The sequence below is a fragment of the Trematomus bernacchii genome, unplaced genomic scaffold (genome assembly GCF_902827165.1).
Source record: "Trematomus bernacchii unplaced genomic scaffold, fTreBer1.1, whole genome shotgun sequence".
Taxonomy (NCBI): domain Eukaryota; kingdom Metazoa; phylum Chordata; class Actinopteri; order Perciformes; family Nototheniidae; genus Trematomus; species Trematomus bernacchii.
The window spans coordinates 6,091,318-6,117,148 of NW_022987616.1; the positions used below are offsets into that span (position 1 = coordinate 6,091,318).

The window sequence follows — 25,831 nt, forward strand, 5'->3', positions numbered from 1 at the left end:
TTTTGTTTTGTCATGTGGAGGTGGTGAACAGCTACAAGTTCCTGGGAATGCACTTGAACAATAAACTGGACTGGTCAGACAACACTGATGCTCTCTTCAGGAAGGGACAGAGCAAGCTGTTCTTCCTGAGGAGGCTCAGGTCATTCAATGTGTGCACGAGGCTGCTGCAGATGTTCTACCAGTCTGTGGTGGCCAGTGTGCTCTTCTTTGCCGTGGTGTGCTGGGGTGGAAACACAAACACAAGGGACACTGGCAGGCTGAACAAGCTCGTGAGGAAGGCTAGCTCTGTAGTTGGAGTACAATTGGACAATATGGAGGAGGTGGCAGAGGGGAGGACGAGGAGGTAGCTCGACAGTATCCTAGAGAACCCCTCCCACCCACTCCAGAGCTAGTGAAGATGAGTAGTTCAGCCACAGACTCATCCCTCCACGACACAGCACCAAGCGCCTCGGACAGTCCTTTGTGCCGGTAGCCATCAGGCTGCACAACAAGGGGTTAATAATGTGAAACTATTACTGGACATAAATACACACTGTTTCCACAACCCATGTTAATATATCTAATATCTAATATGTATATATATATGTCCCTATATGTCCATTTACACTTTAACTCATATCGTGCTTCATAGTTTACATGACCAAATATGTATATATGCTGACATTTATTTGTATTCTTATTTTTTATTCATTTCTTATTTCATAGTTTTTTTATTATTATTTAAATTTTTATCTTGATTTTATTTTGTATTGTATTAATCTGTGTGAATCTGTGCTGTCCTGTTTTTCACCCTTACCCTGTTGCTGCTTGAACAACTGAATTTCCCCACGGGGATTAACACAGGTCCATTTTACCTTATCTTATCTTATAAGAAAACATCCATGCAAAATGATACAATTAAAAAAACATGACATTTCAACAGATTTATTTGTAAGTAGAACAGAACAAGTTTTAATTATTTTATTGAACAATTATGTGTTTCATTGAAGAACAAAAACATGAATGGTGAGTTAAATATTACTCATCCCCCCCAACCCCACACATTAAAAAATGAACAAAAATGCACCCCCCATCCAAAAAAGCCCACAAAGTCCCATTCAAAATGTGAAATGAAAAGAGCCCCTCTCCCTCCAAAATGTCCCATTCAAAATGTGAAATGAAAAGAGCCCCTCTCCCTCCAAAATGTCCCATTCAACATGCAAATCTTCCTTCAAGCAATCCTCTGCATTTTTGCTAAACCCTTTCAGTCAATGGGCTCTTCCTGGGCCTCATCAACATCCAACTCTGAGTCTTCCTCTTCAGGGTCACTGTCCAGCCTTGTTGAGGATGGCTCTGTGTCCGGCTCAAAGAGCCTTAGGTTTGCCCGAATGCCAACCAGTTTTTCCACTCTCACATTTGTGAGCCTGTTGCGAACCTTTGTGTGTGTGTTCCCAAACAGTGACCAGTTGCGCTCGGAGGCGGCTGATGATGGTGGGATTTGGAGGATGATGGAGGCTACAGGTGCAAGGGCCTCAGATCCACAAAGTCCCTTCCACCAGGTGGCTGCAGATATGTGCTGGCATGCCTGCCAGATTCCATCCCCTTCCCAAAGGCCTTGCTTTGTTCGATACTTCGCCAAACTGCCTAGAACTTTGCCTTTATCAAGACCCAGGTGGTCAGACATGGCTGTAATGACCGCGTAGGCACCGTTAATCTCTTCCCCAGAAAGTATGCCCATGTCATATTTTGGGTCCAGCATGTACGCTGCTGCATGCACCGGCTTCATGCAGAACTCCCGCCGCTTTTCCAATGACTTTACCACAGCAGTTTCCTCTGCTTTCAGTAGTAGGGAAGTGGGCAGGACCGTCTGGATTTCTTCTTTGAGTTCTGCAAAAAGACACTGGACATCCGATAAGATGGCACCATCACCCACTATCATCGCTATTGCTGCTGCAATTGGTTTGAGGATTTTCAGACTGCTAGACACTCCTTCCCAGAACACATCATCTAACATGCCTGCAGTCTGGGATATGGCCATCTCTTGCAGAGACTCCTTTCCCTCCAGAAGGCTATCATACATGATGACAACGCCACCCCATCGTGTGATGCTGGGGAGCTTCAGTGTAGTACTCATGTTCTTTTCCTTTTGCTTTGACAGATACGTAGCTGAAGCTACTTGTTTGCCCTTCACATATTTCACAATTTGCTTCGCTCTCTTGTACAGAGTGTCCATTGTTTTCAATGCCATTATATCTTTTAGGAGAAGATTGAGTGTATGGGCAGCACAGCCAATAGTTGTTATATGAGGGTAGGTCTCCTCCACATGTGCCCAGGCAACCTTCATGTTGGCTGCATTGTCAGTGACCAGTGCAAAAACCTTCTCTGGTCCAAGGTCATTGATGATCACTTTCAGCTCATCAGCAATGTATTGGCCTGTGTGTCTGTTGTCCTTTGTGTCTACACTCTTGTAGAATACAGGTTGAGGAGTGGTGACAATGTAGTTGATAATTCCTTGTCCCCGGATATTTGACCATCCATCAGAGATGACTGAAATACAGTCTGCTTTGTCAATGGTTTGCTTGACCTTTGTTTGCACTCTGTTGAACTCATCATCCAGCAAATTAGTAGACAGCGCATGTCTGGTTGGGGGGGTGTATGCTGGTTGGAGAACATTCAAAAACGTCTTCCAGTACACATTGGATGGCAGGATCAGGGGTGAGCCAGTTGCATAGACTGCACGAGCGAAACACTCATCTGCTTTTCTCTGGCTAGGTTCATCCATAAAATCAAAGAATCCTCTGATGCCAGAGGGACCAGGAGCTGATGAGAGGGTATCTGACTCTGATACAGCTGAAACAGATTCATTTTCCCCTGGAGTGGAACTCCTGTCTGCTGCATGTTTTGGGCCTTGAGGAATTTGTTTGCACTTTGCAATATGCTGCTGCATTTTTGTGGCATTCTTCACATATGTCTTATCACAATATTTACACATATACACAGACCTCCCTTGAACATTAGCTGGTGTGAAATGTCTCCACACATCGGATAGCGCACGTGGCATTTTTCTGTAAAATAAGACCACAGCTTGTAAGAATACTAATGCAATGGCATGAACAGATATACACATAGGCTAGCTAAACAACTGGAATGATCAAAACATCTTGCAGGAGGCAGAAAAAAACAGCATCACATTTGAGGTAGCTAGCATCGTTATAAGAGTGCCTCATATGGTAAATGAAGTGATGCTAGCTATGGCTTATTTAGCATACTTATCAGCTAGCTATCTAACTAGATCAGGCGTATCAAACTCAAGGCCCGGGGGCCAAATCCGGCCCGCGACTTCATTTTATGTGGCCCCGCAAGAGGTTGCAAAGAATATAATACGTTTATTATACGGTTACATGCCACTTTACAGAAGCAGGTTGCCCATCAACTACATGTCCCACAATGCATCTCGTTTTGTGACATGCGCACTGAAGAGACTTGCAATTATTTGCCCTGGACTTCTGCTTTCATTCAGACGTAGTTAAAGTGTTGGGTGTAACGCGTTACAGTAATGTATTACTTTTTGCTGTAACGAAGTAATGTAACGCATTACTAATGAAATTTGGGTAATATACTACCCGTTACAATTCTCAGTAACGCAGTTACAACTCATTTTAAACCGAAATGAAATGGTGTTTTGTTTTTAAGAATTCACTAACATCGTGAGACATTCCGACACCAGAGAAAAATTGTTCCGGTAGATTAGTAAACCTGGTGTTTACGTAATCAGTCAGGCTGATCTTGATGAGCCTGAAGGGTGTTCTTTTCCCCATAATGACCAAGTCGCTGCACATTATCCCGCTTATTACATGGCCAGATACTAAACAAACTAAGGAATCGACTCCCAATATTAATTTAAATGATTTTATTGACTTAAAATGATCGTATTTCTTCCGCTAAGAAAAAAAAAAACTCTGTTCCACAACGGAACTGCGACAACAACTTTACGGCAGCACTGTCCAACTCTGTTTGTCACTACCCGATCTGCCCCCCTGCCCGATCTGTACTGCGCATGTGCGAGATGGTCCGCCATATTGGACAATTACATACGGCAACTCTAATAGGACACTTGACACAGTGGCTTTTGGCAAAGCAGAAAAAGAACCGAGAGAGATGAGTTATTGTTATTACAACGTGACTTCACTATTATTTAACAACTCTTTTTATTGGGTTCTTTTATTTGGGGTTAAATACATTGTCAGAATAAGTGAGAAATGGATTTAACTTCTGTTAGACAGCTATATGCCATACATTTTTGCATACATTCAGAGTAAATATTGATTCAGTATGATAGCTGTCTAACAGAAGTTAAATCCATTTCTCACTTATTCTGACAATATATTTAACCCCAAATAAAAGAACCCAATAAAAAGAGTTGTTAAATAATAGTGAAGTCACGTTGTAATAACAATAACTCATCTCTCTCGTTTTTTTTAGTTGTCTTTGTGTGCTTTGCCAAAAGCCACTGTGTCAAGTGTCCTAGTAGAGTTGCCGTACGGAGTTGTCCAATATGGCGGACCATCTCGCACATGCGCAGTACAGATCGGGCAGGGGGGCAGATCGGGTAGTGACACTGTTCACAGTTTCTGATCCACTAACAAGTCCTTAAACCAGGGGTCTCAAACTCAAGGCCCGGGGGCCAAATCCGGCCCGCGACTTCATTTCATGTGGCCCCGCAAGAGCTTGCGGAGAATATAATACGTTCATTATACGGTTACATGCCACTTTACAGAAGCAGGTTGCCCATAAACTACATGTCCCACAATGCATCTCGTTTTGTGACATGCGCACTGAAGAGACTTGCAATTATTTGCCCTGGACTTCTGCTTTCAGACGTAGTTAATTACTAAGTTATTATCCTATCCGATAATAATCCAATTCAGAGGCAATAATGTAATATAATACATTATTTTATATATAAATATATTATATATTTATATAGTTACAACCGGCCCTTTGAGTGCAACCTTTATGCGAATGTGGCCCGCGATGAAATTGAGTTTGACACCCCTGCCTTAAACACTGCAGAGCCCATACCGTGTTCCTGTTAGTGTTTACTTCTTGTCTGTCTTCTCTGTTCATTTATCTGATGTCCAGCGCTCCGTCTTTTACCCTCTTTTACTTTCTCTTTCTTGATCCTCCTTAGCAACGGAATTGACCAATCAGAATCGAGTATTCAACCTACACAGTTGCTGCACTAAACTACATTTTAGCATTTAAAATACCTAGCCATTCTTTTGCAGTTATTTTGGTGAAAGTAACTCAAAAGTAATATAAAAGTAGTGTAACTCATTACATTTCAGAGACAGTAATATTGTAATGTAACAGTAATACGTAATATGTAATGTATTACATTTTGGAAGTAACTTGCCCAACACTGTTAATTACTAAGTTATTATCCTATCCGATAATAATCCAATTCAGAGGCAATAATGTAACATAATACATTATTTTATATATTATATATTTATATAGTTACAACTGGCCCTTTGAGTCAGGGTGTAACTTTGGTTTGAGAAGTGGGGGGGGACACAAAACAGGGGGTCCTCCGCAATGAAACATTGTTCTCGATTTAATTCCATTTCCTGCCCTTCTACAAATATATTAGGGACTATGGTGTTAAAAAATCCAAGAAAAATGTGTGTGCAGATTTATCTAGTATCCTATCCATGTGAGCCTGTTTTATTTGTGATGACCTCACATCCTCTAGGGGGGTCCGGGGGCATGCACCCCAGGGAAGATTTGTTTCTTTAAATTGAAGTTAAAGGCATCAATCTGGTGCACAAATTAAGAGATGTATGGATACATCCCTCAACACTCATATGAAACAGAACTGTATATATTTCAATAATAAAAAAACATTAGAATATGCTCACAACTAGGGTTGCAAAATTCCGGGAATTTTCAAAGATGGAAACTTTCCACGGGAATTAACGAGAATAAACGGGAATTTATGGGAATAAACTGGGAATTTTCAAAATTGAAGGTTGGCTCTTCATAGGGAACTTAAATATAGTTGGGGAAAGTATATTTTAGCATAATCTTGACTAAAACAAACAGATGCCATTCAAGTACACTTGAATATCCATGCCATAGCACACTGCTTACTGCATGGCTATTGAGACCACACAAAGGTTCGCAACAGGCTCACAAATGTGAGAGTGGAAACACTGGTTGGCATTCGGGCAAACCTAAGGCTCTTTGAGCCGGACACAGAGCCATCCTCAACAAGGCTGGACAGTGACACTGAAGAGGAAGAGGAAGAGTTGGATGTTGATGAGGCCCAGGAAGAGCCCGTTGACTGAAAGGGTTTAGCAAAAATGCAGAGGATTGCTTGAAGGAAGATTTGCATGTTTAATGGGACTGGAGGGAGAAGGGCTCTTTTCATTCCACATTTTGAATGGGACTTTGTGGGGATCTTTGGATGGGGGGTGCATTTTTGTTCATTTTTTTAATGAGTGGGGTTGGGGGGGGGTGAGTAACATTCCTGTTTTCGTTCTTCAATGAAACAAATAATTGTTCAATAAAATAATTAAAACTTGTTCTGTTCTACTTAAATACATTTTTTTTTTAAATTAAAAGAAATCTGTTGAAATGTCATGTTTTTTGTTTAATTTTGCATCGAATATTTCCAAAATTCCCCAGCTTAACTTCCCATGGAAACTTTCCGGAAATGTTCCGCCCCTTTGTAACCACAACCAATAACACGTATTTGATATACTCCTCTCTCCTATCTTTATTTTACCTAGTCTGCATTCTTTCTTTTTATTTATGCATATTTTACTAATCACTCCCCTTTTAAACTGTGTTTTTAATTTTTTACTGACATTGGAATGATTTCTTAACTTATTTTGAACAACTATATTAAATAGATGGAGATATTTGTTTACATAGATGATCAAACCGTTTGAGACCCACTGAGATAACTTAGACTAAAGTTTACAATCTAATCGCTCAGAGAGTCCTTTACCTCCTCACCTAAACTATCTCAGCCTCAGTCCGACAGGAGAGGACTCTCTATCTCCTTATTGTTGAAACAGCTTCTAATCTCCGTTAGCTCCGAGCTAGCACCAGATGCTAACAACAACCCCCGTAACTCTCTCTGTCTCTCTCTCTGTCTCTCTGTCTCTGTCTCTCTCTGTCTAAGTCTCTCTCTCTGTCTCTCTCTCTCTGTCTCTCTCTCTCTCTCTCTTTCTCTCACACAAAATGCGCTCGTGCCACACACACACAGACGCTCCTCCGTGACCATGACCGCTTGCGTAAAAATAATAATAAACACATTTGAAAAGTGGACATGTCCCCCCTGTCCCCAGTGGAAATTACGCCCAACCTTTATGCGAATGTGGCCCGCGATGAAATTGAGTTTGACACCCCTGAACTAGATTAATACATTTGTATGATATTTTCAATTTAAACATTAAATACATATATTACCACATAATATCATCAAAACTTACTTCACTTTGTGTAGTCCACAGGCTCAAATGTGTGGCTTCAATAGTCTTGTGCTTTGGGCTCAAAAGTGTGGTCCAGTCTTCTAGAAATCATCTGTGCATGTGATGGAGGAATGCACAGTGCCTGTAGGGGGTGTGGTCTCAATAGCAGACCAGCAGCAATGTGCTATGTGCATGTGATTGAGGAATAATGGCATGGATATTCAAGTGTACTTGAATGGCATCTGTTTGTTTTAGTCAAGATTATGCTAAAATGTACTTTCCCCAACTATATTTAAGTTCCCTATGAAGAGCCAACACTCAATTTAGAAAATGCCCAGTTTATTCCCGTGAATTCCCAAGGAAAGTTTCCATCTTTGAAAATTCCCGGAATGTTGCAACTGTGGTGACATTTACGGGACATAATTCACTGTGTCATATAGTGTGTGTTGCAACCCGGACCCGTTAGTGAGGGTACCGGGGTTTGGTGTTATTCATGCTAGCTGGTCATACAGAGCAGCACATGTACCCATAGATATATATCTATGCATGTACCTACCTCTTGTTGATTAATGGATAATAAAGTGTGGAAGTCCATTCTGAATACACCGCCTCTGACTCCCGTTCATCGGCACAACACAACCCTAATTATAACACACACACACAATCAGAATCAGAATCAGAATCCCTTTATTATTAGTCCCACAGAGGGGACATTTACGTTGGCTTAATGTTACCTATAGCATGCATACAAAAGTATTAAAGTTAAAAAAAAGTTATAATAAAAATAAAAAAAGGTTACACAATTTCCAAAATACACATCCTGTAACAGTTCTGGGGATTTAGCAGCCAGGTATATATTGCACAGTTATTAATGACATGAGAAGATACAATTAAATGCACCTTTCGGCTTTTATTTTGAAGGGTTTAGCAGGAATTCCATTCTTTGACGTATGGACTTGACTTGGATCATACTCGGACTCTCGCCGCAAAGAAAAGTTCTTCAGATTGTTTCCTCTATTACCGAAACATCAGGAAAACAATACGGTAAGTGTCTGACATATGCACCCTGATTTACACATGAACATTACATTTTGAAACTCTGATGTTTGAGCAGAGGGGATATTTGTGCAAAAATGTCAAAAATGCTGAGTCACTGTGTTCCGAAATGTTATATTCATGTTGAAGTGAACCTTAGGTCGGAGCACTATGACAGTTTTACCAAAAGTGACCCAAATATACTTCTCCCTGTCCAGCGGACTCTCTGTCTGTGTTTCTGCTCCTGCCTGTCAGCTGATTGTTTATTTAATCTAATAAAAAGTTGATTGAATTGAACAATACATAAATAAACTACACATATATACGACTATATACTTTTCGCACTACTTTTTATTTTGTATTTTTGTATTTTATTATATATGTTGCATTGTTGGAGGAGCTCAGGTCAGAAGAATTTCATTGCCATTTCTACACTGTAGCTTTGTGCATATGACAATAAAACCTTTGAATCTTGAATCTTTGAATCTATAAATATCTTACCACAGTTTAGTCACATTAGGCACAGCTCATATCAGTTTAATTTAGGAGATTATGCACCAAAATAGAGACCTTTCTGTCAGCAGATGGCGAATGAAGCGCGGCCGTGCCCCTGTGACCTCGGGGACCGGATGGAGTACGGGGGGTCTCGGGCTGGAGGTCCAGATCGAGCACATCGGAGCTTATTTAGTAAAACCATCCGCTCCATCTGACAAAGCCATCATCGTCATTCAGGACATCTTTGGGTGGCAGCTTCCAAACACCAGATACATGGCTGACCTGCTGGCTGACAACGGATACATGTGAGCAGAGGTGGGAAGTAGTGGAGTACAAATACTTCGTTACTGTACTTAAGTACATTTTTCTGGTATCAGTACTTTACTCCACTACTTATTTTTCTCACGACTTTTTACTTTGACTTCTTACATTTTGAACCCAAATACCTGTACTTCCTACTTCTTACATTTTGAACACAAACACCTGTACTTTCTACTTCTTACATGTTGAACACAAATACCTGTACTTTCTACTTCTTACATTTTGAACTCAAATACCTGTACTTTCTACTTCTTACATGTTGAACACAAATACCTGTACTTTCTACTTCTTACATGTTGAACACAAATACCTGTACTTTCTACTTCTTACATGTTGAACACAAATACCTGTACTTTCTACTTCTTACATGTTGAACACAAATACCTGTACTTTCTACTTCTTACATTTTGAACACAAATACCTGTACTTTCTACTTCTTACATGTTGAACACAAATACCTGTACTTTCTACTTCTTACATTTTGAACTCAAATACCTGTACTTTCTACTTCTTACATTTTGAACACAAATACCTGTACTTTCTACTTCTTACATTTTGAACCCAAATACCTGTACTTTCTACTTCTTACATGTTGAACCCAAATACCTGTACTTTCTACTTCTTACATTTTGAACACAAATACCTGTACTTTCTACTTCTTACATTTTGAACACAAATACCTGTACTTTCTACTTCTTACATGTTGAACCCAAATACCTGTACTTTCTACTTCTCACATTTCCCAAACAGGCTGGTTACTTTAGTTTGAATGTGTGTTTGGTGGCGTGATCATTATTATTTAGAGTCATTGCGTGCCTATTGATTTGAACACGATCCGTGTATCCATCATTTCCTGGTCTTCTCTAAAGAAGAGGGACCAATGAAAACGTTGTCATGTTGCCGTTGTTCAGCATGGAAACATTCATTAGCTAACAATGACATTATTGTTCTATTAATATAAAGGGAGGTCAGGTACTCTTTAAAACAGCTGCTAGTTATGGGTACTTTTTACTTAAGGACATTTCAAAGCCTCTTTACTTTTACTTGAGTAAAGAAGTTTAGTCAGTACTTCTACTTTCACCAGAGTATTTTTAAACACGAGTATCTGTACTTCTACTTGAGTAAAGGATGTGTGTACTTTTGCCAGCTCTGCATGTGAGTATAGTCAATATAAAATTACAGGACAGTTAAACATTTTCTCACACTTCTGTCTTTGTTTTTTCTTGCAGCGCTGTGTGTCCAGACCTTTTTGTTGGGAAGGAGCCGTGGAGTCCTTCCAATGACTGGTCCAAATTTCAGGAGTGGTTTGAAGAAAAAAATCCAACCAACATTAACAAGTAAACTCAAAGCTTATTATCACCTTGTCTACTTTTATTCCACATGGTTTTATAACATTTCCCCACTTTTGCACTCATGGAGGAGACATGACATGGAAATCAAGACACTAAACTGTGCCAGTTATTCCTATCCTAGTGTTTCGTCGAGTGCATTCAATGCTTTTTTTCCTTGTATGCAATAGTTTTATTACATCTTGGTCCTCATGGTTCCTTCTCAGAGAGGTGGATGCAGTGCTGCGGTTCCTGAAGGAGAAGTGTGGGGCCAAACACATCGGAGCGGTGGGTTTCTGCTGGGGGGGGTCCTCCACTCATCACCTCGCACTGCAGTACCCAGAGCTCAAAGCTGGAGTGTCCGTCTACGGTAAATCAACGCTAGTGTTCATTTAAATCAATGTATGTCCCCATGTGGAAACATCTGCTCCTCCTAATTACCATTAAACTGTCATTTATATGCAACCCTTGTTCATAAAAACACATTACAGTTTGATTGCTGTTTAAAGATTGCATTAGTTTAGTTGATTTGCAATTTGATATAACTCAAATAAACATATGAAAGATAATTTGTCATTACTTTTGACTGATAAAGGTGACTGCCTGTTGATCCTAGCATTTTTACATTCATTATTTTTGTACAATTCCTTTTAGATTCACACACTGAAAAGGAAAAAATTGATGTGTTATATATTCCTAAAAGTCCCAAACAAAATGTATATACACAATTCTGTTCATACTTCACTTTTACATGTGTTATTCATTTTCAAAGATTAAAAAATGTACACATCTTTGTTGCATCCAATCACTTGCAATAATTGTGTGGTTTTAAAGTCCATCAAATCTCTACATTTCACACAATGTGATTTTAAAAATATTGTGTTGGTTCATGATAATAATCTGTTTTAATGGATCATGTGACACTGCAGGGATCGTCCGTGAAAGAGAGGACCGGTACGATCTGAAGTTTCCCACGCTCTTCATCTTCGCAGAGAACGATCACGTTATCCCACTGGACCAGGTTTAGGAACTTTATAAATATACTTTGTAACGTGTAAAATATAATAATGTTAGAGTCTTGTTTTAGGACAATACTGATGGTATTCTGGTTTTCAGAGGTGGGAAGTAGTGGAGTACAAATACTTACTTTTTACTTTTATTTCTTACGTTTTGAACACAAATACCTGTACTATAAATAATTAGTTTTAATCTTTTCCAAATGCTCAAAGCGCTTTACATTACACATATCAGACATAGTGAATACAGCAAATTAGGGTGAAGTGTCTTGCCCAAGGACACAAAGTTATGGGTACTTTTCAAAGCCCATACTTCTTTATTTTTACTTGAGTAAAGAAGTTTAGTCAGTACTTCTACTTTTACCAGAGTATTTTTAAACACGAGTATCTGTACTTCTACCTGAGTAAAGGATGTGTGTACTTTTGCCATCTCTGCTGGTTATTCATTCTGGTACTGTAGCATTAGGGTTGCAAAATTCCGGGAATTTTCAAAGATGGAAACTTTCCACGGGAATTAACGAGAATTAACTGGGAATTTTCAAAATTGAAGTTTGGCTCTTCATAGGGAACTTAAATATAGTTGAGGAAAGTATATTTTAGCATAATCTTGACTAAAACAAACAGATGCCATTCAAGTACACTTGAATATCCATGCCATAGCACACTGCTTACTGCATGGCTATTGAGACCACACAAAGGTTCGCAACAGGCTCACAAATGTGAGAGTGGAAACACTGGTTGGCATTCGGGCAAACCTAAGGCTCTTTGAGCCGGACACAGAGCCATCCTCAACAAGGCTGGACAGTGACACTGAAGAGGAAGACTCAGAGTTGGATGTTGATGAGGCCCAGGAAGAGCCCGTTGACTGAAAGGGTTTAGCAAAAATGCAGAGGATTGCTTGAAGGAAGATTTGCATGTTTAATGGGACTGGAGGGAGAAGGGCTCTTTTCATTTCACATTTTGAATGGGACTTTGTGGGGATTTTTGGATGGGGGGTGCATTTTTGTTCATTTTTTTAATGAGTGGGGTTGGGGGGGATGAGTAATTTTTAACTCAACATTCCTGTTTTCGTTCTTCAATGAAACAAATAATTGTTCCATAAAATAATTAAAACTTGTTCTGTTCTACTTAAAAAAAATGAAATTTCCTGTTTTTTGTTTAATTTTGCATCGAATATTTCCATAATTCCCCAGCTTAACTTCCCATGGAAACTTTCCGGAAATGTTCCGCCCCTTTGCAACCCTATGTAGCATCGAATCATAGAAGCAAATTCAATATAAAGTACGGTAGATATCTTTACTTTATAAAGCAATAATCTCTGCTGTATAACCACATATAGAACCTGTGCTTGCATCCTTCCTCTCCTCAGGTGAGTGTGCTTGAAGCGAAGTTGAAGGAGAAGTGCACCGTGGATCACCAGGTGAAGATCTTCCCGGGTCAGACGCACGGCTTCGTCCACAGAAAGAGAGAAGACATCAACCCTGAGGACAAACCCCAAATCCTGGAGGCCAGAGGCGACATGCTCGACTGGCTCAACAAGTACATGTGAACAAAGTCTGGACCAAAGGAGCAGCTGTTACCCAGAAACTACTTCATCCATTACTACATGTGCCAAAGAATCTTCTTCCACGTAGAATAAAGAACTAAAAATACTGTTTTGAAAATGTGCTTTACTTAAAGGTGGGGTAGGTAAGTTTGAGAAACCGGCTCGAGATACACTTTTTGTTATATTCCATGGAATGCTCTTAACATCCCGATAGCAATGAATATCTGAAGTGCTTTGACAAAAAATCCATAACAAAACATCATCTGTGGAAGCCGTAGTACTGTAAAAAGCACGACCAATCATCTGAGCCGGCCCGGCTAAAATAACTGGATGGCCTACCTGCCTGTCAGCCTTCCATCTGTTGACAAACTTATCTCGTGCCCTCATTGGTCATGTGCGCGTTCGTGTGTGTTGGAGGAGGGGCTCTGTAAGGAAGTGGCAGATTTTTTCCGGCTGTGTATTTTCAAATTCTAGCGCACTCGAGCTGGTTTCTCCAAAATTACCTACCCCACCTTTAACCCTGTACTAAGACCAAATAAACCAAACTTCATCTGTAAATGGAAGAATCATAGACCCAGGACAGAGAATTTAAAAAGGTCAATCATGGACAAAGTGGCCCAAAGACCCTGTTTGTGTTAGCCCTACACACCCAAATATGTATACACGTATGCATACTGTTGGAGCATCTAAGGAGATATGTGTATAGATGTGTGCAAGTACATTATGTATAATATTTTCTACAACATAGTAAGCATTTATTTTTACCCAGCTTTCATATTGTGTCTGTTCATTGTATCAATAGTTACAAAAATAAACAAATACACCAAATGTAAAATGTAGATATCTTTTACAGTGAGCAGAGGAGTGATGTTATTCATACATTTAGTTTATTTGCAGACAACCTCTGAAGTGTTTGTTTAATTTGTAGGTCTGAATGTTGATGTATGGAACTGTGAAAGCTGAGGCTGTGATTTTAATCCAGTTATTTGGATCAGGTTATAGCTTTATGCATTAATAATTACATAATCAAAAGATGGGTATTGGTATGCTTCACACTGTTTCTCATAAGTGTGCCTTAAACTTATTTTTCCTTAAAGGGGACCTATCATGCAAAATGCACTTTTGTACATCTTTTCTACATGAATATGTGTCCCCGGTGTTCCAGGGAACTCACCAAATGTCAGAAAACACAACCCTCTCTATTTTCCTCCATACCCAAATCTCAAAAAAAGGGGCTGCAACAGATCTGATAAAAACTGATCCAGATTTGAACACTGTCCTGACGTCAGGACGGTGGCGCTACGGCTATTGGGCCAACTCCAATCAGGAGACAGCCACGGCCATTGCCGTTCGAAAGCGCTGTAGTACATATGCCAGGCCTCTAGATGGTGCTGTTCTCACATAATCAGCCCTTGCCGAGCTAAAAAAAGTGCAAATTGAACGAAATGAGGCATGGCTAAAATGCATTATCCGTTTGGTATTTTGAAAACAGAAACGTATAAATATACCTTATATAGGTATGGCCCTACAATATATCATTTAAATATACCATGATAGGTCCACTTTAAGTCTGTAGGTTCAACACAAAAGTTATTCTCTTCAATTTATAACTTTAATCAAAGTAATAGTCTCCCATTTTGTGCCTTTGTATTTTTCGTTAACCGCCAATGGCACTAACAATTTTACCAAAGCACTTTTGACTTGTCCCAAAATTGTTTAAGAATGCAAGAATAAAATGTGATTTAGTATGTGGTTTATCTGTCAGTTTGCCGACCTTCGGAGTACAAATAAAGACATGTAATGCACAACTAACATGGAATACAGCTTTTATTACCAGGTTCATATTGTGGGCTTGAAATCAGATACCGGAGAGTCTGGAAATGTTTCAACGGACCAACATTTTAATGGTGACTGATACTACAACAGCTTGAACATTTTGTATCAAATGATAAATAGCAAGACGCAGTGCGGTTTGGACATGGAGCTCGGGGAAGTGCCTAGTGGAAAGAGTTCCAGGAAGCCTTCAGTCCTCGGTCTCTCCGGGGGCGCGGATGTCGTCGATCTTCAGGATCATCTTCACGACCTGCGTGGCCAGAGAGATCTGCTGCTTCTTACCGATCAGAGTCTCCACCACATGCTGCTGCTTCATGTCTGAGCGGAGGAAAACAAACATTCATATCAGATCCTCTTGCTTTCACATTAAAGGTCCCCTATTATACCGTTTGTCATCAATACATCACAGGTCTCGGATATATACAGAACATGTCTCTGATTGGCTGGAACACCAAACAGATCATTGCAGCATCCCATAATCCCCTCTGTTTCAGCCCTGTTTCCAAAGTGCTGATTCTCTGTCTGTTACTGTAGATGAAAATAAGGAGCCCCTCCCCACGCCCCTCAGAGAGATCTGGTTAAAAAGAACACAATGGTGCTCTAGGAGGAGATTCAGGTGATAAGGTGGGGGGGGTTTACCTTGGTTGCTGATTGACTAATGGTAACACAAGCCATGTCGTTATGACATCACAAAGTGGCCAAAACCTGATCAGCTCAGACACTTGGATTTTGCATAATAGGTGACCCCTAAGTGTGGGATCACTACAAGTCCTGCTTCCTCACCATTGGTGTTTTTGCGCAGACAGTCGATGCCGAGGAAGGGGTTGTTCTCTTTGACCTGTCGGGCGCGGACCTCTGTCATGGTCTGGATGGGGTTGTACCCGCTGTTCTCCGCCAGCGCCATCGGGATCACCTCCATGGCATCAGCAAACGCCCTCATGGCATACTGCTCCAAAGATGGGCACTACAGAGGAAAAAGACACAGAATTAAGGAAACTGCCACTTTTCCAAAGTCATATTCAACCCCTTTTCAAGATGAACTTATAAGCTACATACTGTTTACCGATGATTGAACTCCATCACATTAAATATATTGTGCTATTAACTCTGCAAATAATTCCTGCATTTCATTTAGCTCAATACTTAAAGTATCTGCAGGTTGTGGTTCGTCTTACCTTATCTGCAGCCAGGTTGACAGCCAGAGCGCATGAAATGTCTGAAGCTCCGCCTCCATACACAATACGGTTGTCTCTGACCAGATTACGGATCACACACAGAGCATCATGGAGAGCGCGCTTGGCTTCTTCAATGATCTAATGAGAGACGATGAAATAATAACCAATGAGATCCATGAATGATAAGATTATCATGAATTGACATGTGAACATTTGAAGCCCACGTACCATTTTGTTGCCTCCACGGATGAAGATGGTTACGGCCCTGGTGTTTTTGCACTCCTGGATAACCAACATGCGGTCCTTGGTGGTACCGAAGGAGATCTCCTTCACCAGCCCAGCGGTGCCCAGCTTCTCTGGGGTCAGCTCGGAGAACCTCGGCACGATGCGGCCTCCTGTGGCGATGGCGATCAACTGAGGAGGAAACACGACAATGGATACTTCAGCACAAACTTCATGATACCGGCGCCGTGAAGATGGCTGCAGTGTCTTTGGCTCCTCCCCAACTCTGCCTTTTTTTGGGTATTATTCCAGTGTTTGTCTACTTTTATATTTTATTTTCTTTACTTGTACTATTTTATTGTGTTGCACTGTTGGAGGAGCCTAAGATGTTCGTTGTCATAACTACACGTTGCTATGCACACATGACAATAAAAGCCTTGAACTTCAGCACAAATGATTCAAGGACTTCATACTTTTTGCTCAACACCACTACATGTTCATATATGTATATATATATATATATATATATATATTTTAAACACTTCCAAATGTGTTTTTATTGTACTTAAGGTAAATGGAGTTAAGCTCATCAATAATACAGTCTTTAATAAATAAGACCTGCCCAAGTTTCAGTACTCATCTCTACAGAAATGTTTGAAAAATAGTTACATATAAAATATCGATGGCCAACAAACGTCTCCTTGTGCCGTTTAATTGCAAGACCGTATATGGACAGAATTTAGGAAGCCATGGAATATTTTGTTAAAAAGTAACTCTACATCAAGGTACCATCTTATGAAAAATATCTCACCTCGATCTCGGGCCCTCCGACCCAGCGAATGGCGGGCAGGTCGTTCTGCAGCAGGAGGTGGTTGGCTTCATCATCAAAGCCCCACTGGCAAATGGCCAAGTTAGCACCATTGCTTTTGACCTTCAAAAGATACATGCGTTTAGATTCTGAGTCCACATGTACCTGTATGGATGTTACGTTTCAGCACTTCAGAGGCTGCAGCACTCACCTGGTGGATCATCTCCAGGAACTTCTCCTTCTCATATTTCTGGAGAGCTTTGTAGTCCGCAACGCTGGTCACATCCAACTTATGCTTGGTCTTCGGCTTTGGGGGCTCAAACGGGCAGGTGAGGATGGCCATTTTTACATTTCTCAGTTCCTGAGGAAGGACAAAGAATAATATTAGTCAGCATTATCATCTTAGAGCAGACACAAATAAGTAAAAATGCACGCAACAGTTTCCCTCATCTCTCCAAAAATACAGGATTTGTGACAGTCATCTAAGAGTGACATTCCCCTGGTTTGTACCTTGGGCATCTGAGGGTGGCTAAACTCCTTGTCCACGATCACTCCCTTGATGAGCTGTGTGTCTTCCAGCTTGCCTCCCACTTTGCCCTCCATCTTGATCAGCTCAAAGTCTACGTCCTTCCTGTCCATGTCGGCCACGGTCAGGATGGCGTTCACTGCGATCTCTGCCATCTGCCTGTGACACCGGTTGATACTGAAAGAAAGAAAGGGCAGAACTTTAATATCTTTGCAGAGTTCGCACAATTCAGTACAGCCCAATGGAAACAGGACTCACATTTTGGATCCCAGTGTGGTCATGGCGGTCTCGATCAGAGGCTCTGTGTTGTTGGGATCGCAGAGTAGGGTTTCAGCGATTTTGTCGAGCTGCGCAATAGCAACCTTTGCTGCCTGGTCGTAACCGTCGGAGATCCTGATGGGGTGGATTCCTCGGTCCAGCAGCTGCTCAGCCTGCTCCAGAAGAGCTCCGGCCAGCACTGAGGAGGCAGAGGAGAACACAGTGAGACAATGACACCAACAGTCACTTAAATATGCTTCAACAATGTCAGGTGATCTGGAGGAAAGCTGTAAATTAGTTTGGGAATTGTTCCCTTTTCCGTACCAACAACTCCAGTGGTTCCATCCCCAATCTCATCATCCTGGGACTTGGAGAGCTCCACCATGAGTTTAGCGATCTGGTGATCCACATCCATCATGCTGAGGATGGTGGCTCCGTCGTTGGTGACAGTCACCTCTCCATCCCTGTCCACCATCATCTTATCAAGACCTGGAAATAAAGAAAATTGTTAAGAAAATGCTAGATCTTGAATTACTTATTAAATACATGTAAAAATAGTATTGTGGGGGAAGTAGTGGTGAAATATATGTATGGTTAACTCACTTTGTTAGAGAGCTTTTTATATGGTTTATGCTAATGTTTCAATTTGCTAGGTTGTTCTTGATATTTAAGATGTTATTTGGAATTATTTTGTCAACCACAGCATACACCTAGACAAAATCAAAATCGATTATTAATTTTAAAGTTAATAAAATCATTGAATCCTATCTAATAGATTAGATAGATCGTTTGATCCCCTGGAAATTCAGGCATTAAAGTAAATGATAAGACATATTTAAAATAACTTATACGCAATACAGAAAGAAAGCCAGATCAAATAAATGCAATGACGTGATGCCATGCCAAATATCGCAACTGCAAAAAGGGAATTTGTAATGCAAATGTAGGCAATTAAATAGTAAATATAGTGCAATGATTGATGTGCATTATTACAAGACAAATGTATGTAAAAATGCTAAATGTGCCAATGCACCTACGCAGTATTGAAGGCCTCTACAATGGAAGAAGTCTTGTGTGCACTGCGTTGGTTTTACTCACCATTTGGTCCCAGAGAAGTCTTCAGCGTTGACGCGACTGCCTTAGCTGCCATAATGTGAGACTGCAAAACATTTCAAAATCACATTTCAGAAAAACATTTTATTCTTGGTCTCTAAATTAAAAAAAACGTATACAGACTTAAGATGCCATATGCAAACCAATAAAAGAGTTTGAGATGATGTGCATCACTAATGACATTTTTGGGCGTAGCAACAGCCACCGCGTCACAGAAAGCACATGGGCCTCGATGCTAGCATGACTGGCTAATCCTTTGTAAAATGCTAGTCTGTTGCTTTTTCACCAAAAACCTTCGTTATTTAAACACACGATGGTATACAACATGCATATTGTTGTCTCACTGTGTATGATGATGCCCCACCCCATGCAACTACTAGCAAGTTAGCATGTTGCTAGCTTGCAGCATTAGTTAGCCCATTGTACCTTAAGTGCGTCAATGCCCGACAGCCGAGTCTTCCTGTCCTGGTCTTTGATGATGATGAAAGGCCTTCCATACTCATCAAAAGCCAATGTCCCCAAAGAGGACATCTTGACTTCGCGGTTGGAACACTTTAAAAGTGTTCAGGTGTAAAATAATCAGTTTCTGAGAAGGAAATGTGGACCGAGCCTGAACTGCGAGCAGCACGAGTCTGCCGGCTGCTTCTGGAAGGATCGAGAGGTGGGGGAGGGAGGAACCAAGTAGCCTTAAGTACGTTTTATTATTAAACACTAAAACACCCCTTTTTGCCAGGAATCAACTCACACATAACACTGAACTGTATTGAAAGTGTTCTGAAAACTATTTAAATATTTTACATAAAGAATAACTAAGGTTAGAAGTAAAACAAATATATATAGTAGGGTGGTTTCTCCCGATCCCGCTTGCCCCATCATGATCTCGCGTTAGTTCCGGAGAAGCTGCATGGGAAGTACTGCTAAGTAGCCTTAGTGCGTCTTAGGTCTTATTATTACACATTAAAACACCCTTTCCCCCCAATAATCAATAAACCCTTTACAATGAACTGTATTGAAATTGTTCTGCAAACGATACAATCGTTTTATAGATTATAGTTTAATGTTAGAAGTACAAATATGTTTTTTTTGTAATGTGGTTTCTTCCGATCACGTGTGTGCCATGATCTCGCGTTAGTTCCTGGAGATGCATGGGAACGAGTGAAGTGAGTGGATTTAAAAAGGTAGAAAAAAATGTTTAACTTTCTTTACATCCACCTCTAAAGACACATCAGGATTTTGCTTTATTTTAAAAGGGATACGTTTAGTTCTAAAAGACAACATCCAACGGGGCTTGTCTTCATTGTGTCAGAGTTGTCAGTTATTACTTGTCAGTTCGCTATCTATGCTAACATTTAGCTGCAAGTGTTGTTATTGATTTAGCATTAGATAAGAGAACGATAGACAACATACTCAAAACCACATGTACTCTGGTATCGTAATGTTAACAACTGATGCAATATCCGGGACCAGTTCTTTAGGGTGGTGTTCAGAGCTGTTGTGAAGGCTTTTCTGAGGCAGCCTTATTGTAACCTGTTAACATCTGCATTATCTAGGTAAGAAGAGATCCATTAAACACAACTTGACAGCTGAATACTTGATGTATTACTCCTCTACAGTTGTGGTGTTGTTTTTGTCCAGCCTTGTGTTGTTAATACCTTTTTATGTTTCTTTCTGTGCCTCTATTATAATGTTTCATAATGCTGTTTTTGACTGAATACCTGAATGCTTTGGCTATACAGTAGGAAGAGGGCAGGATATATCCTTCTTTATTGCAACATGCTTTGGTAACATTGAACAACAAAATATTGATATTATGAATTAGTTATATAGCCCAGAATTCAATGGTAAAATATTCAGACATTTGCTCTAGTAAAAGTGGTAATACCCTGCATTCAAAATCTTACTTAAAGGTCCCATGGCATGTCCATTTCTACTACTGATCATATTTCCATTGTTGAGGTCTCCTAGAATAGATTTAAATTGTGCAATTTTCCAAAATCACATTGGTTTCTCATACAGCATCTCTGTATAAGTATGTGTATTCACCAGGTATTCGCTCTCTGTCCTAAACGGCTTGTTGGAGCTCCTGGTGTACCTGGTGTGTGAGGTGCTCCACGGATTGGTCCATTTGGGCCAATCCGGTCATTTGTTGTTGATTTGGGTGTTCACACGTCACAGAACCCAGGAAGCAAACAATGGAAAATGAGAGATCTTCAACGAGGCGTTCTGGGGCAGCATAGACAACCTTCTTAACACACAAGGGGACGGGTAATAACCGGAAAAGCATGACATGGGACCTTTAAGTAAAAACAATTTCAGCATCAAAATACACTCAACGTACCAAGAGGGAATGTAAAACTTACTTGGACCCTTGAACGGAACTAACTAAGCCATCTTTAATGTTATTATGAGTATCACCTGTGCTTTTCCAACAAGTCAAAACTGTGAACATCTTATGAAAAGGGTCTATTAAGAAATATGTAAATCTACAAAACATTATTTTTAACTCTCCAGCATGCCCTGTGAAGCGAAGCCTCGGTTTGTGGTTCTCTACGGGTCTCAGAAGGGCCAAGCTGAGTCCATAGCAGAGGGAATAGCCGATGAGGCAGAGGAGCATGGACTGGTGGCTGAGCTCAGCTGCTTGAACCAGAATGAAAAGGTAAGCTTTTGCACATTATAAGACCCGTTCAAGACCATGCATGGCTGTTGACTCACTAAAACAAATACCTAATCACTAACTAAATGTGATATTGCCTTGTGATTTATATAGATATAATGAGATATCACATCAGTTAGAGGAAACATCACTCACTGAATAATCATATAACTGGTTCCAGTACAATCTGGAGAAGGAGAAGGACCCCGTGGTCTTTATTGTGTCTACCACTGGAGATGGGGAACCGCCAGACAATGCCCTCCAATTTGTAAAGAGCATCAAGAAGAAGACCTCTGACCACTATAAACACCTTTGCTATGCACTTTTAGGTAAATTCTACGATGAAGTAGCTCTTCTTGAATCCATGGGGGATACTGATTTCCAAAACATGTTTGTGTATATCCTTACTCTGCAGTGTTTACCTTCTCAGCAGGCAGTGACTTGAGAAATATTTCATCTGTTTCCCTCTCTCTGCTCCAGCTTTAGGAGACACAAATTATGCAAATTTCTGCAACTGCGGGAAGACGATAGAACGTAGTCTCCAGGAACTCGGAGCCAAACAATTCTATGCGACAGGATATGCAGATGATGGTGTAGGGTACGTTCTGCAGGAAAGACATTCAGACCCTCTCTTTTTTTTGTATTACATTGCTGTGTATGATACTGTTGACTCTGTTCACTCTAGACTTGAGGTGGTCCTGGACCCCTGGATTGAAGGACTGTGGAAAGCAATCAACGGAGCCTTATCAAAAATGGCTTCTGATAGGACTGACTACTCGAATGCAGGAGCAGGGGATTTAATAATGGAAACTCCTGATTCATCCATACCAGATGTCCAACTTAACCTCTTGAGAATAACTGACCAGAAGGACTGTGGGTCGATTGGAGCATCTGTATCCAAATGTGCAACCGCAGCTTTGGCGTCTGCTGTGTCTGATCTCAGGCCAGCTGTGTTTCCATCCCAGCCTCTTGGTACTGCCAGTGTTTCTGCTGCAGTTCCTCATGTTACATTGGCAGCTTCCCTGACTCACTCCCTGCCGCCGCTGTCTGAGTCCTCTCTTAATGTTCCTGCACTGCCTCCCCCCTACCTCAATGTCACCCTTAAAGAGGCAGACACTGTGCAACAGGTGAGGAAAACTGCTGCTGATAAAACCAGGATTTTAAACCATATTTCCCCTTTTATATCATATTTGTTTTTGCAGATTGTTGGACCGTCAAACAAGGAGACTCTGCATGAGGTTCCCATATCCAGAGCACTTCAGCTGACCAGAGGAGATTCAGTCAAGACGTCTCTTCTCTTGGAGCTGGACCTCTCTGTAAGCAACACTTTTCAGATAAAAAAAAAACCTGCAGTTTTCTATTAAATTGAGATGTTTTGATTTAAAATGCATCTTTTTTCACTCTAAGGCTCACCCTAATCTGACATATCAGCCAGGGGATTCCTTCGATGTGTTCTGCCCAAACAAAGACTCTGAGGTGGAGGAAATGCTCCACAGATTGGGCCTCTATGAGCAGAGGAACCACAGTGTTCACATCTCTCTACTTAAAGACACTAAGAAGAAAGGTAAGCAGTGCCCGTCAAATGAGTTTAAGGTCGCATTCACACCTAATAGTCCTCTCCTCAGCTGCGCACCAGACGACAGTTTGTTACATTGTTCAGAAGGGTCGGTTTGCATTCACACGGGCAAAACTCAAACGGACTATAAACTTTAAACACAAGTCATGTGCACGGAAATGCTGTTCAACCATTGGTCAGACATTAAGGGGGTAAAAACTCAAATCCCGACTATTTCTACCGGAGCCTCCGCCATGGAGCATCGGCACTTTCGGCAGGTTATTCTCATGCTGCTGTTAATCTGGAGATCAACAGACACTAGCGGCCCACGCATATGATTATATAATCAGACAACGTCCGTTAAAAAAATTATAACACATATAATGAGAGACGTTCTGCAGTCAGGAGGAGGTTTCACAGACGACAGGTGGCTCTGACTTTTATGTATAGTTCACGGAGCATTTTTACTGTACGACACTGTTCAACACTTCATTCTGCTTCACTCTTTAACTAAACAACCGCGGATGTCTTCAAAAATTGATTTGGAAGACATCCACGTTCTTGTGACGCGTAAATACTACCCTTCCTATGTTTTGGTTCGGACTGCGTTCACACCAGCGATGAACCGCTCCAGAGTTCACTAGCAAGCGCTCCGAGACCACCTCTTTTAGGCGGACCAGAGTCCGGTTGTTTAGTTCACTTCAGAGGTCTCGGACTGCGTTCACACCGACCCAAACTACCTGCAGCAAGCGGCTAAACGCACCAGGGTTCGATTTCAACCGGACTATACAAGGCTGGTGTGAATGCGACCACATGCAAAGTGTACAAACGGTTCTTATTTCTTTGACATTCATACCTATAATAATTCCCATATGTTCTTTAATCTCTTGTTACAGGAGCCCAGGTGCCAGCCCACGTTCCCCCGAACATTTCTCTGCTGTACCTGCTCACATGGTGTCTGGAGATCAGGAGCGTTCCTAAGAAGGTACAGACATTCCTCTACAGCTCCTTACTTTGTAAAGTGCATTGCCACTTTTTGATGTGACACACTGAAACAACAGAAAGAATATCAGCATAATAAGAGGGACGACCTTTGTCATGTTTTCTCAGGCTATAGCACAATTCTTTTTGTTGCTTGGAGAAAGTTAATTTATTTTATGAAGAAGTGAAATTGTGTTTTGACACATGTTTTATCCTCTGTGAGACATTTTGCCCTTCTCGCATTTTACTTCTATAGAAAAGGTCCAAAGGGTACTTTTAAATGTATCAAGCAGCATATTAAGATACACCGTCTGCACTATATAAACTAGTACTGCTTCATTGGTAGAAGTAAGTGCTAAGTGAATAATAAAATGTCTTTTCTTCTGAAGGTGGGCTGCTGTCAAGGTCTGCCTCTAAAGTTTTAAATTACCTTGAAAACTAACAAAGATCTTTCCTGGAATATGTACAATGTGATTCTCTCCTGTTAGAATTTGTATGAAATGCCTCTGAAAACGTAGGTCAGAAGAAGTTAAAGAACGACCGAGATGCTGACGGAGGTTCAGAGCCGCTTCAGGTTACCTTTTTATTTTCCGTGTCTTTGTCAGGCGTTTGTGCGGGCGCTGGTGGAGCATACGGAGGGCGGTGTGCAGAGGAGGAGACTGCAGGAGCTGTGCAGTAAACAGGGCAGCGCCGACTACAACCTGCATGTGAGGGACCAGAGCCTCTGCCTGATGGAGCTCCTCTCTGCCTTCACCTCCTGCTCGCCTCCTCTCAGCCTCCTCATAGGTCAGAAACCTCCTGTTGTCTAACTCTGATCAGTCAACTTATTGATACTCTCTGTGCATATAAGATAAGGGCTACATTACAGGGTATTATATTATATAAGAACCACTCTGAAGGCAAGGCAAGTTTATTTATATAGCACTTTTCAACACAAGGCAATTCAAAGTGCTTCACAAAAATGAAAGACATTAAGAGCATAAAACACATTAAAAAAGCAAAGATAATAAAACATGAATAACACAGGTAACACTGAAGTACTACATTTGATCAAATTCACATTTTTTATTCATTTATTTTGATTTCATCTTCATGTCACATAGAAGAAGAAGATGGACACACATGCTTTCTTTTGTTATACAGGTACACACAGTACACACTTTTTACATACATATACAAATACACACACAGTTATATGCAGTTGAGAGGTCAGAGCAGAGGCAGCCAGTCTAGCCGGCACCAGTGAGCAGTTGGGGGTTAGGTGCCTTGCTCAAGGGCACTTCGGCAGTGGCCCAGCGGGTGAACTGGCTCCTCTCCATTCCAGTCCACACTCTGTATTTTTGGTCCGATCGGGACGTGAACCGGCGACCCTTCGGTCCAAAGTCCAATCCCCTACAGACTGAACCACTGCCGCATAGTCAACTTATTGATATGTTGATTGACAGAAAAAATAGTTGTCAATACTTTGATAATTTATATAAGTCAGAAACCTCCTGCTGTCTTTCT

General features: G+C 40.9%; 4 protein-coding genes across 7 annotated transcripts in view; 2 read left to right on the forward strand and 2 right to left on the reverse strand.

The window, feature by feature from the left end:
• Positions 1-1,047: 1,047 nt before the first annotated feature.
• On the reverse strand, positions 1,048-7,659 carry LOC117484064. Its single transcript, XM_034132488.1, has 2 exons — positions 7,482-7,659; positions 1,048-3,044 (listed from the first exon to the last, which is right to left on the reverse strand). Exon 2 carries the CDS (start codon positions 3,038-3,040, stop codon positions 1,244-1,246), a length of 1,797 nt encoding a protein of 598 aa, XP_033988379.1. The 5' UTR covers positions 3,041-3,044; positions 7,482-7,659; the 3' UTR covers positions 1,048-1,243.
• A 1,420-nt stretch (positions 7,660-9,079) lies between these two features.
• cmbl (carboxymethylenebutenolidase homolog (Pseudomonas)) lies at positions 9,080-13,319 on the forward strand. Its single transcript, XM_034132489.1, is given in 6 exon segments — positions 9,080-9,133; positions 9,135-9,295; positions 10,541-10,648; positions 10,867-11,009; positions 11,569-11,660; positions 13,025-13,319. Coding segments are annotated over 6 exon segments (738 nt in total). The 3' UTR covers positions 13,205-13,319.
• Positions 13,320-15,010: 1,691 nt separating this feature from the next.
• On the reverse strand, positions 15,011-19,812 carry cct5 (chaperonin containing TCP1, subunit 5 (epsilon)). The gene is made up of 11 exons (XM_034132490.1): positions 19,563-19,812; positions 19,122-19,182; positions 18,348-18,512; positions 18,024-18,222; positions 17,750-17,942; positions 17,451-17,600; positions 17,243-17,362; positions 16,438-16,623; positions 16,210-16,347; positions 15,818-15,998; positions 15,011-15,352 (listed from the first exon to the last, which is right to left on the reverse strand). The coding sequence occupies exons 1-11, from the start codon at positions 19,665-19,667 to the stop codon at positions 15,225-15,227; spliced, it is 1,626 nt and encodes a 541-aa protein (XP_033988381.1). The 5' UTR covers positions 19,668-19,812; the 3' UTR covers positions 15,011-15,224.
• A 309-nt stretch (positions 19,813-20,121) lies between these two features.
• Positions 20,122-25,831, forward strand: part of mtrr (5-methyltetrahydrofolate-homocysteine methyltransferase reductase) — a 39,930-nt gene continuing 34,220 nt past the window's right edge. For 2 of the 4 annotated variants that reach the window (XM_034132616.1, XM_034132619.1), the window contains exons 1-9: positions 20,275-20,314; positions 21,648-21,792; positions 21,971-22,118; positions 22,270-22,387; positions 22,475-22,916; positions 22,992-23,105; positions 23,197-23,353; positions 24,241-24,329; positions 24,931-25,111. In XM_034132616.1, the coding sequence (XP_033988507.1) occupies positions 21,649-21,792; positions 21,971-22,118; positions 22,270-22,387; positions 22,475-22,916; positions 22,992-23,105; positions 23,197-23,353; positions 24,241-24,329; positions 24,931-25,111 (1,393 nt within the window). In that variant the 5' untranslated portion in view covers positions 20,275-20,314; position 21,648. Of the gene's footprint in view, positions 20,315-20,355; positions 20,687-21,647; positions 21,793-21,970; positions 22,119-22,269; positions 22,388-22,474; positions 22,917-22,991; positions 23,106-23,196; positions 23,354-24,240; positions 24,330-24,930; positions 25,112-25,831 lie in introns of those variants that run through there. The other 2 variants (XM_034132618.1, XM_034132617.1) reach the window with 2 other exon arrangements.